Here is a 12,213-nt window from a genome sequence, read left to right as displayed (position 1 = left end):
CCCCCCTTCCTTAAGTAAACAAAGGACAGAAACAAATTAATGACCTACATTCACAGCAAACCTCGCACGGCCTCCTCATACAGAGAGAGAGAGAGAGAGAGAGCGCAGTTGTCTACAAGCAGATGTTCACTTACAACGCTGCAGATTGCAATTAATGATCACCAAGTACCGCAGAAGCAAAGGAGAGGGTTAATGTATTTTCTGCCTCTGAAGATTTAAAGAAGGTATCTCAAAGAGACTTTTTTACATTGTCTGGATATCTCAACTAAGAAAAAAGGGTGTTTTTCTTTTTAAAATGAAATGTCTCCTACTGTTTTTTGACAAGTTTTATAATAAAATAAATATATTCCAAATAATGGCCTGCCACTGTGAGTAACCTCACCTAGAAAAATAGCTGCAAAGTTGAAACATTGAACTTTCCTTGAAGTGGACGCCACACTGAAATCTTTTTAACACTTCCAAGTTTCTTAAAGTGATATTAGGCATTCATCAGACAGGGGACAATGTCATAAAGATTAGGAGTGAGCTTATCGCGTGAGTGTGCATTGGGGGCTTATCGAAGTGGCCATCTGTGGCCTAATGAACGTTGCTCCTTGGCCTCCGAGTGCAGGGGCTTTTAATGCATCTGTAAGAGCCGGTTTACTGAGCAGCAAGACATTAGCTAAAGCTGATTTCTTTACTGGAAACCTGTGCTTGAGAACCTTTAGGAGGAGGCTGTGTGCGTGTGGTGCAGGGGATTGGATCTCAACAAGCTGCTGCACATTTTCTTCTCAAATGCAGCCTACACTTCAGCCAGTGCTGCAGATATATATCAGGAGCTGTGTGAGTACACACACAGCGAGTGTGCAGGCCACCACGCTGTGTCCAGGCACGGCTCGCTGTAGAGCTTCTCAGACACACACACACACACATGCACAGCTTCCACCCACATGACAAGTCATTGCAGAGCAGGATGCCAAGACCTCCCAACTGGCCCTCATGCAACCTGTAACTCTTGAGCGCGCACACACAGTTAAATGTCGCTAATCTTCGTTATTTTAATGGCAGCGAGGAAACTGTGACTTTTATGAGTAAAGTTAAACACAAAAAAGAAAAAAGCTTCACACACACATGGGTTGAATTTCAAGATTCTTATAATTTATTGCAGTTTGCACACAATTTAAAAATGTCAACAACAGCACACCAAAAAATTACAAAACTAAACACAATTAGAATTTACTCCCCTTGAGAGAAAAAAAAATCAACCCAACTATGATTGTCAAAGCTAAAATGACTAAATCTGAAAAAAGGAACATAAAAGAAAAGCAAAGGGAAAAAAATTGTAATCTCAACAGGGAGTAAATATATCTCAATTGAAATCTGCTTGTTTTTTCCCCCCAGACAGTGATTGTCCTTTTTCAAAACAGACTCAGTCATTTCATGCCCTCTCCCCACCCTCCAACCCTTCATCTTCTTTACCATAAACTGTCTATGACATTTGATTTTTTTTTTTTTTAATTTTATTTATTTTTATACCTTACTTAAAAAAAAACAACAAAAAAACCCAATCTACCCCCTTTTGTTTTCAAGTAAGCACAGCAAAAAGATGGAGATGTCCAGTCGGGGTGGTTTACTTCACAGCGTCTTGAGTGGTTAACATCACTCCCGCCACTCCACCCCACACACTCACACTTTTAAAAATAAAATAACAGCCCGGACTACAGCAGTTTAAGGCGGTCAAGTAAAACCAGAGGAACAGAACGGGAAGGGAAAAAAATGGGGAAAAAAACCCAGCAGTAATGATGAAAACAACAGCAGGATGGAGGGAGCCCATATGCAGAGACGCTGCCAGTGAAGAAATAACATTTCGAGACAAAAATGAGACGATGTGGTGCAAACTGCCACAATGTCACCCACACTGTTGCATTGGCAGAGCCTGTAGGTGCCACCAGATGACAGGGCGGCATGTACATATACCCCACCCACCACATGCACATCTGCGGGGACACACACACTAACACACACACACACACACACACACACACACACACACACATACATATTTGAGTGAGTGAGAGAGGGGGGGTAATGTGGAGTGTCAGTATCTTTCTGAAAAATGTTTTTGGATTGTATAAACGCTTGACCAATTATTTTGAAATTTCAATAAAAACAAGAAAAAAAGAAGAAGAAGCTGATGTAGCCCTGACCCAAACGCAACATGTACATACAAGAGTTTTCTAATCACATGATCAAAATAGACAAATTCAATAAATTCCAAGAATTTACACAAAATTTTCAACAGCCATTTCTCAATGCTTTACAGTATCAAATACATCACAGCATCAGAAATGTAATTTTATTTTTATTTTTTTTAATAAAGGCATCTTTTCAGCAAAAAATCTGATTTCATGTCTTTAAGCTTAAAAAGGTGCATTCAGGCATGCCAATTCTCTCCCATCTATCTCAAAGTAAGGATTATGCTTTAAAAGGAAACACACAAACAGACACGCACGCACACACAGACGTGACATCCGCTGCACCTAATGTGAAACGCACACTGCACTGAGCTGGGTGAGTTTAACGGCCCCGCTCAGCTCAGCACAGCTCGGCTCAGCGTGAAGCAACAGTGTGGCAGAGATATCTGACCCTTCAACTTTCAGCAGGACAGCTCAGGTTCAGCCTCGCTCCTTCCTTACTCCCTTCCTCTGTATCCTTCACACTTCAGCCAAGCCACAATTTAATAAAAAGTGTTTTAAAAAACTGCACTCAACAGACCTGAAACGAGAGCCCAAATCTGCGGAAATAATTAAGAAATGGCTCGACCGCGTTTAGAACTGGTGAGGACGGACACGAGAGACGGAAATCAAAAAGTTATAGCAGTGGAGACATTTAACGCCTGAGGAGGAGCAAGAGGAGGAAGTGCTGGGTGGACGTAGATCTTCAGTAGGTTAAATTGACTGGTGCTAACCGAGTCACACGCTCGTAAACACACACGCACGCACGCATTAACACACACACACGCGTGCAGCAGAAAGATCAGTGCATATAGACACAGGCTTAAAACGCTTCATCATATCGCTTCAACATCCGACGGAAACACATTCGGTAACGTTCTTCTAGGAGCCCAGCGAGTACAAAATATCCGACTTTTCACTGTCAAAAGTGTACGGTTCAAACATTCCCCCTCCCCGATGCAAAAACCACAACTTAAAGGTTTAAGACAAAATCAAAATTTCATGCATTTTTTTTTCCATAGTCGTGAGAATAATATTCAGTTTTTCAACAGACCGCACCCTGGAGTAGTATTCACAAAGAAAAGAAAAAAAAAAGAAAAAGGAAAGCCCGTTGTCAAATATTTGATCAATTACAATGTGTACAGTAATACAGCAAATTCACATTTTTATTTTAAAATATACAGGTTTGGACGTCATGCAACAACAGCAGGTCCCATTACAAAAAAAAGTAACAAAATAATAATAATAATAATCATTAATTTAAAAAAATGCAAAGAATTAAAGTTTTTAAACTATATCAGAACAATATACAACAACCTTAAATTAAATACCTTTTCAACAAGAGATGTTTTAAAGACTGCCAGCTAGATTTAAGAAAAAAATTCTATCAATAACAATAATAATTAATAATTATTTGTAAAGGTCTTTTCATTTTTAGAAAATACTTCAAATTGACTGGAAGTGAAAAAAGGAGGCTGTGCATTGCATGAGTGCCATCAGTTTATCTGTCAGTCAGTCAGCTTTCCCCTGAACACACAACACCAAAGAGCTTAACAAGAGAAGCGGGGAGCGCTTCGCCAACGACACCTCCGTGCCAGTAGAAAATAAAATCAATACACACAAAACACACTCATACACACTCACGCACGTTAGGTGAAATTTTTGCCAGAGTAGTGCAGTACCACACACACACACACTCGCGTGTGCGCACGCTAATTCAAACTGTGTGTGTGGTGGCGTCGACTTGTGGTGATCACAGTACCCGTTTAGTGTATTGTAATGCTTTTTCACTTCAGTGTGTTCGACCTGAACTCCTGCAGTGGTGTTTTGCTGTCTGTGGAACTGGGACCGATACGCTGGCCAGCATCGGAGTGTTGTGTCTGAGATGAAACACAAACAGAGTGAAAACTCTTCAAAAAGGCGAGACTTTCTCACTGGGACCCGTGTCCAGAGACGCAATTAAAACCACCAACAGGAGAGAACTTGCGCGAAATAAAAATGAGGATTCAGAATAAAATAGAATAAAACAAAAATTACCCCAAATAGGAACAAAAAAAAAAGAAAAACAACTCAGTAGTAACATTTTCATGTGCTATTAAAGTGCTATTGAATGAGATGTTGCAACAAACAAGAACGTGACTCACAAACCCCGAATATCAAACTCTGCCGCCTCCCTCTAACCTCCCCACACCTCTCTGCCTTTCTTTCACTCTCCGTCTCTTTCCCTTTACCAAACCTAGAAGTCTGTTTCTACTTCCACAGTTCCTGGGAGCTGTCCTCGATCGCCCAATCCCTGACATTTGGGAGCGCCAGAGGTTCGCTCTTCACTGACAGCGAGTTGACCAGTTCGCAATGGAACTTGCGGATGTGTCGGTAGAGGTCCCCGGATTGCGTGAAGCGCCGCTCGCACCACTTGCAAGCGTGCGGCTTCTCACGCGTGTGCACCACTGCGTGGCGGCTGAGGTTGTGTGAGTACTGGAAGCTCTTGCCGCAGGTGGTGCAGGTGTAGGGTTTTTCACCGGAGTGTGTCCGCTCGTGGCGCTTCAGCGTGTACATGCAGGAGAAGGTCTTGCTGCAGATGTTGCAGGTGGGCACGTTGACGTCTCCGGCGGGCTTGGCGCGGATGCCCTCCTGCTCCCTGAAGTGGGAGCTGAGGTGAAGCTGGAGGATGTGGGGTGAGGGGAAAACCTTGTTACACAGCGGGCACATGAAGATCTGTGTGTGTTGAGCCGACAGCATGTTGGAGACGTAAGGCAGCAGCGAGTTATCCATGCTGGCCGCCTCAGCCTGAGCGCGCTCGTTTTCGCCCCCCAGGATGTCCTCATCGTCTGCTGTGGCTGGAGGCTTCTCCTCCCGCTCCAGCTCGGAGGCCAGGGAGGCTTCTCGCAGAGCGGACAGGTGTGCTTCCAGGCCGAGCCTCCGCTGGGCCGACAAGGGCCCTCCGACCCCGTGGTGGGCCAGGCCCCCGTTGGTGTTAGGAACCGTGGCCTTGGTGAGGCCGCTATGCTCCATGTCATAGTCCCCACCTCCCAGTTCCTCTTCCTCATCTGAAGCCACGCCCCTTTCTACCTTTACCCTAACAGCCAATGGGCTTTGGAGGCTGTCTGGTGTAGCTGCTCCACTGAAAAAGGATTGGTGGTGGTTAGTGTGGTTGCTACCTGCAATTGGCTTGACTGACAGGTCCAGGACGCAGTCAGCTGCATCATTTGACACCCTCCTACCCCTGTGGCCCCCACGAGAGCTCACGGAGCGGTGGGACCTCTGGGAGAGAGATCCAGTGGAGCTGGTGGGGCTGCCGGCCGGAGAAAGGAGCTTTCCTCCCTCTCCCAGGCCTTCCCCTGCTTGCGTCTCCGCCTCACCCTGCCCTGGACTGGTTGTAGCCATAGCTGGTGTCCCTGGTCTGTCTGCAGACGGCAGCCTCAGCCACAGCGGCCCTCCCTCTGCCTTTCCCTCCTCCTCTTCATCGCTGTGCAGCAGGTCGGCAGTAGCAGGCCGGCCTGTGGAACCGTCTGATAGACTATCTGCTTTATCAGAGCAGCTGGACCCACCGTCATCCTCTCTGCGCGTGCTGTCTGCCTCCGCTGTGGCCTTCTGCTTCAAACGTTTCTTACACACCTTGACAATGTCATACATGTGCAAGTAGCTGGCTGCTGCCAGCACATCCTCCACGGGAAGGTCCTGGAACTGCAGTTTGCCCTCATACATGAACTCCAGGAGCAGGGAAAAGGCCGGGGCTGTGACAATGTCACTGTTGAGGTGCACCACGTCTCTCTTGTCCAGCTGGTCCTTGTAGAAAAGGTGAAAGTACATGCTGCAGGAGGCCAACACAGCACGATGGGCACGGAACTGGGCATCGCCCACCAGCACCGTGGAGTCACACAGGAAGCCCTGATGCCGCTGTTCGCTCAGACACTGGAGTAAATGTCTGCTGTGGTCTGGGAACTCCATCCTGCCGTCCTCATAACCTGAAGCCACACACACAGACACAGCGTCAAAGTTAATTACATCTCATAAAGTATCAAAGATGTCTTTCATTTTAAACCTATAGTTTTTATTTTTTGTTATTTTAATGATTTCATTTAGGGGGTGTAATTAAAAAAAGCAACCTTTCCATGAGCATAAATATGCAAAATATAAAGAATTAAAGGGTAAACAAGAAGCAACCAAGATTACATGAAATGAGGAGCAATAGAAAACTAGGGAATCTAAAAAGGTGGAAAACAAGTTAAAAACGTAAGCTAAACAGAGAGACCATGATTTAGTTTTTATCACCACTAAGAGGTTTATTTTAACACCACAATTTCTGTGAACAAAATTTGTATTAAATCTGATAAAAAACAGAAAAAGATTAAAAACTAAGAAACAAGGACAGAGAGAATCAGTAAAAAAACATATCTGATATAACGACGCTGACAACAAAGCAAGAAAAAGACAAGAAAACACGAAAGGCACAAACAGGAAGAGTAACACATGAAATAATAATTTTAAAACACATAAAAAGTTAACTAAAATAAGCCATGACCTACGCACAACCCGGATTTTTTTACTCCTCATCCCAACATCGACAGAAACAATTCTCGTAAAGTCGTGCACGCATTCCTTCATACAACAAACCAAATGTTCATTTTCTGCTCCAATTACTTGCTTAATTTAAAATAAATAAAAAGTAGATAAGAAAAATAGAAAGAAAATACAATTTATGGTTTCATTTAAGAAAAACCACTAACTCAGTTTATACCAAGACAAAGACTCAATCTCAGGTAAACCACCAGCGACCGATTCTTCTACTCGGTCTCTCCGCTCTCACTCTCTGTATCTCTCCAACTCCTCTGCCTGCACTCCTGGATTGTCGCTGCTCCTACGCTGGTTATTTTTATTAACCCACTTTGGCCTGGCCTGGCACAGCCCTTTTAGGTAACCGGCTTTCAGCTGCACACACTGTCCTCACATATAAAACACAACACACACACACTTAGTACCAGCCTACCTACCAACCACCTCCACAGGCTAAGTCGAGCAGCAAAACTGGCCAATTGAAACAGCACTGTCAAAAACAAAACAGCTTGTCCCTTGTTTAACCTGCGAGCTTCGGCTTTAGGTGTGAGATTAGACGTGTAGGGGAAAAAAGGGAGGAAATTTGCATCAATGCTCTGCAGGTGTTCTTAGAGAAGATTTGCTGGAAATTATCGAATTAATAAAATTAATTACCAACTAATTGTGCAAAAACCTTTGATTCTAGAAGACAATAAGAAAAAAGAAATGTGTAAAAAGTCCCACCTGTTAGCCAAGTCGATTTGTCCTGCCTGAGAAAATACATTGGTCCCGCTCTGCACTGTGTTAACCAAAGCAGTTAAATCACCTCATTTGAATGAAGCTAAACCAAGAATGTCAGTGTGTTAGACTGTGTGTGCGTCCGTGTGATGTGCATGTGTGCGTGTGCTCGCCCTCCGGCTCGTTCAGACTGCTTTTAATGAGGGGGACTTACAGGGACAAGGGTGTACCACCTCCCACCTCCCCCCCCCCCCACCCCACCGTCCAGCCAAACCCCTCTGCCACCTCCTCCTTCCACACACACTCACTCGCACACACATATAAACCAGCCGTCACTCATGCACTCCTTCCCATCTGAATCTTACAAGAAAAACCCCGCACATCCGCCCCATAGTAGAAACTGCCCTCTTCCTCAACCCCCTCCACCCACCACCACCACCACCCAGAAGAGAAGATTTACAATACAATCACTGTAAGTGCCCTGCTCGTCACAGCATCAATCCTAATCCTTAAAGATGGCTAAAAATAAAGACGACGGTGGCGGCGGTGGGGAGGGAGCCGCCGGCGGAGGCTCAGGAGGGCAGCAGCCCAGTCACCCAGCCCACCCGGCCCCGGCCAGCCAGCTCAGGCAGGGGTCTGAGAGAGACACACACAGAGGGGCAGGCAGGGAGGGAGAGGGTGAGGGAGAGGCTGGGACGGCCGGGGAGGGAGGCTTACCCACATCTGATCCAGCTGACGGGGGCCATATGGCAGCTGCTAGCCAGATAAAGAGATTAAGACTAGGAGGGAGTGCGATTACAGCTGTCTAGCCAATTCAGGCAGCTCAAATCTGCAACTTCTAAATTAGTCTCCTCTACTCCAGCCGACAGGAGGGGGAAAAATGGGTAGAGCGGACCGCACATGCTTTCAAGTAATTTTTACAGCGAGCTAGAATTAACAGGAAAAAAGTAAAGTAGATAATACAGATTAAATAACTGCTCAGTTTATTCTAGGGTTTTTTAAGCCTATTTATTAGCTAAAATATGTGTTTATTGTCTTCTCTTAAAATGTCTAATTACTACATTTCAAAGGAGACTTACTTTTATGATTTATGATCACGATTAAACTGCAAAAAACTACACTTCCCTTTCAATTAACAAGTGTCCCGACAAAACGCCTGACAGCTCAAACAGGAAGCAGCAGCTTAAGTTTTAAATGCACCCCTCTCGACTGCAAGCTAAAAACAAGCAGACTGCTCCCGGGCTGCAATTACCCCTCAGACAGGCAGCACCGGCTACCTTTGCCGTTTACTTCTGAAGCACTCGCCAGCAGTTTCACGCAGTTCTCACACTGGTTTGACACACCGGAGATCCCCCACAACAAAACAAAACTCCACCATCCCGGACTCTCCTACTGTAAACACACGCACGCACACACATACACACACAAAACGATACCTGCAGCAGTATGCATCAACTTGATTAACTCCACTGTAGCAGAATAGCCGGGCTCTCTGGCTGGGAATGGCTGTGTATCGCCCTCTCCCTCTCTCTCTTTCTTTCTTGCTCTTTCTCTTGCTCGCTCGCTCTCTCTGAATCAATGAGTGGGTAGAAGAGGAGAGAAGAAGAAGAGGGAGGCAGGCAGGCAGGCAAGCAAAAAAAAAAAAAACACGCTGTTCAAACTGCGAGGGACAGATGCAAAGTGGAGGAGATGTTGGAGGGGGAACGAGATACCACCTCCCTCCTCCTCCTCTTCCTCCTCCTCCTCCTAACTGGCGCTGATCAGCAGCCACAAACACACACACACACAGCGTGCGCACACTGCACACACACACGCACAGCACTGACTCTCCCAGGCTGCCGCTGAGACTCACAATAAAGGACTGGGGAGGGGTGGAGGCAGTGGAGGGATGGAGGAGGAGGAGGTGGGGTGGATGGCAGCCTGTCAGCTGCTCTGACATCATCCTCAGATGGAGATGCTACCTCCAGCTGTGCTCTTTCTACAGCCATATGCTGCCTCCTCTACACTCCTGCCACCAGACTCCTCTTTCATTCTACCAACACCGCACAACTTTGTCTCTCTTTCTCCCCCTCCTTTTTTTCTCTCTCCGGGAAATAAAACACAAGTCGGCTAAAATATTCTGGGATTTGGTGTTTGGAGTTTACACATCAAAATCACTGAGCTGCAACTGCCACCAAAACTATTAAGGAAATGCAAAGTTTACGCACTAAAAACACACACATACACAGACACACAAACAACTTTTCTTTTACCTGGCGTCTAAAATTATTTGAAATGCACTTCTCTGTCCTTCTCCTTCTGTCTTTTTCTCCTTCCAGTTACCATAAACAAAAGCCAACACGGCACATTTGCAACTGACAGACGCACGCAGCTGATATTGTTTTCCACTCTTTTACGGTTCAGCGCCGCTGCCTCGTCTTGTATTCACTCATTCATCCGCTCATTCATCCATCCATCCATATATCCATGTATCCAGCAACCACCACCCCCTCCACACCACCACCACCACTGCCCGGACCCTTCGAAAGACTCACTGGGTGACAAAAATGAGCCGAAAGAGTCCAGTGAGGGCGAAGGGCAAATCAAAAGGTGTGCAGGGTGTTTAATAAAGCCGGGGAGAAACTTATTACACTTATTATAACGGCTGTATTTCGCTTTCGTTTTGGGCAAACTTTCTGTAACGTTTACAACTCTGCAACTTTTATTTTCTATTTTATTTTGGCTGTAAATAAAGTTTTATTTTTTAATAAAATAATAGCAACACCGCCCACTGAGTTTCCACAATAAAATGTGATCACAGCTGCACACAAATGTGGAGATAAATTACATTAATATTATTTTTTCTTTGTTTCATAATCACCCATTTCAACATTTTGAGAGTTAATTAGAAATATTTGCCGTGTAATCTCCTGTAATGAAAAATTTCACTGTGTCAATAAAACAGAAATAAAGTGCGGGAAACATCACATTATCCAACTTAAACTTCTAATTAACTTCACCACCGGAGTTCTTTTAATTACACAGTTTGGAAGTCGCTTTAAAAAAATCAATTTCACCTCACTTTGACGCGTTTTTATCACCTCTAAAGTGCTATCAAATTTAGGATAAAGTCTGCTGGAGTTTGTTTTAATTTAAGACTCAATTTTCAAGCTGCCTGCCCACGACGGTCCGGGGAGAAAATTAGCATAAAAGTCCAACTCCTGCTACCGCTGACAGGCTGTTCAGAGACAAGTCTCCGAGCGAGAAAAGGAGTATTGTAATTAATTTCTTACCAGAAGACACAACAAACACAGAAAAACAGGGAGAGACACACACGGAGACACACTGACCCACGCAGCTAGCTATAGCCCGATCGCGGCTAACAAAAGTAAGGCGGACGGGCTGCAATATTGAGCTATTTACAGTTGTTCGGGAGGCCCAGGTGCTATGACAACAGCCCCTAAAACACCGCGGAGGGACGGCTAACATAGCAACTATTAGTGCGTGGAGACAACACAGTCATGCTAAGGAAGGTTTAGCTACTTTTTCCCCTCCGTAACCCACCCTCTCTCTCTCTCTCTCCTGAGCCTCCTTTAATCGGACTCCGGTATTAGAAGCAGCACTTACAGACAAGAAGGTCCACCGTCTTCCCCGCTTCCTCCGTCAAAATCCCCTCTTTTTTCCTTCGGAGACAAAACTAGATTGACTTTGGACTAATTTCCATAACAGGCTGCCGAGGCGAGCAGGCGCAGGGACGGGGAGTCTAGCACTCTGCGGCGGCCAGATGTTTCCGAGCTGTTGCTGCTCAACTCGGGCTGGGGAAGGAGGCGAGTTGACTGGCACGGCACGGAAGCCAATGGTGCCGGCGAGGAGGAAAGTGAAGGCAAATTGGAAGCGGCCCTCTGACAGAGGAGAGGGAGGGATATGTCTTCTTCTCCCGTCGGCGTAGGTTGACACCAGGCAACAACAACAGCAGCAGCAGCAGCACACACACAGTGAGAAGGCAGGAAACAAGAAGCTGGGCCAGACCAACTGGTTCTGCGAGTCAGTGAGGCGGACTGGCGCAGCGGAGAGCGAGGGAGAGTGGAGAGCGGCGCAGTGCGCTCTGGGTACTGTAGTCAAACCTGGAGCGAGAGGTGTCGTGGGGCGGTGGGGTGGGGGGAGGAGGCAGGGAGGGAGGGAGGCTAAGGGGGTGGAGCTGATATGAGCAGGTGCACCACCTTGACAGGAAGTAAAAACATGTGGTTGGGTTTTCCAGTGGTGCTGGATAATGCTTAAGACACAGGCATAAAGCCAGCTGCACCACTTCCAGAGGCGGACATGTATTATGTATGATGACCAGATGAAGATGTGATAAATGATTTATATTGCATAGTAGTTGTAAGCAAATGCGAGCATTTATATTAATGTATTTGTTAATGCACCACTGATAAACATTTTCAAGTGTTACAAACAATTTATTACGTATTTACGTAGTTGATAGATAATTAGGAAGATGTAAAGTCAACAAACCTACCTTGCTCACTTACCCTGCTTCATTTTAATGCCACCTCGTTTTAAAAGTGTGTGCTGTCCATCCAGTTAAAAATTGAATTTTTTGTTCAATCAATAAAAAAAGGGGGGGATGCAGTCCTCTTTGCCCGATGAAGGGATGCGGAGAAGTTCATTTACTAGTCAGATAAGTGTCCTTGGGCAAGATACTCCACTCCAAGTGATGGATAGAAAAATACTGTATGGTGTGTGTGAATGG

General features: G+C 45.5%; 1 protein-coding gene across 5 annotated transcripts; it reads right to left on the bottom strand.

The window, feature by feature from the left end:
* Window positions 1–1,135: 1,135 nt before the first annotated feature.
* Window positions 1,136–11,566, bottom strand: zbtb18 (zinc finger and BTB domain containing 18). 5 transcript variants are annotated; one of them, XM_063491138.1, is made up of 2 exons: window positions 11,091–11,566; window positions 1,136–6,178 (listed from the first exon to the last, which is right to left on the bottom strand). In XM_063491138.1, the coding sequence occupies exon 2, from the start codon at window positions 6,159–6,161 to the stop codon at window positions 4,464–4,466; it is 1,698 nt and encodes a 565-aa protein (XP_063347208.1). In that variant the 5' UTR covers window positions 6,162–6,178; window positions 11,091–11,566; the 3' UTR covers window positions 1,136–4,463. The 5 variants fall into 5 exon arrangements, with proteins under 5 accessions (XP_063347208.1, XP_063347207.1, XP_063347206.1 ...); XM_063491137.1 differs by lacking the exon at window positions 11,091–11,566 and adding an exon at window positions 8,921–10,161; XM_063491136.1 differs by lacking the exon at window positions 11,091–11,566 and adding an exon at window positions 7,491–7,669.
* Window positions 11,567–12,213: the final 647 nt, after the last annotated feature.

The sequence above is a fragment of the Pelmatolapia mariae genome, linkage group LG13 (assembly GCF_036321145.2).
Source record: "Pelmatolapia mariae isolate MD_Pm_ZW linkage group LG13, Pm_UMD_F_2, whole genome shotgun sequence".
Lineage (NCBI taxonomy): Eukaryota > Metazoa > Chordata > Actinopteri > Cichliformes > Cichlidae > Pelmatolapia > Pelmatolapia mariae.
The sequence above is the reverse complement of the archived record's forward strand: the minus strand, read 5'-3'. Positions and strand labels throughout refer to the sequence as shown.

Coding starts and splice junctions, on each gene's coding strand:
- zbtb18 (XM_063491136.1), bottom strand. CDS start 7,530: ATGTATTTTCTCAGGCAGGACAAATCGACTTGGCTAACAG. Junction 6,179..7,490: donor CAAATCGACTTGGCTAACAG/GTGGGACTTTTT, acceptor GTGTGGCTTCAG/GTTATGAGGACGGCAGGATG.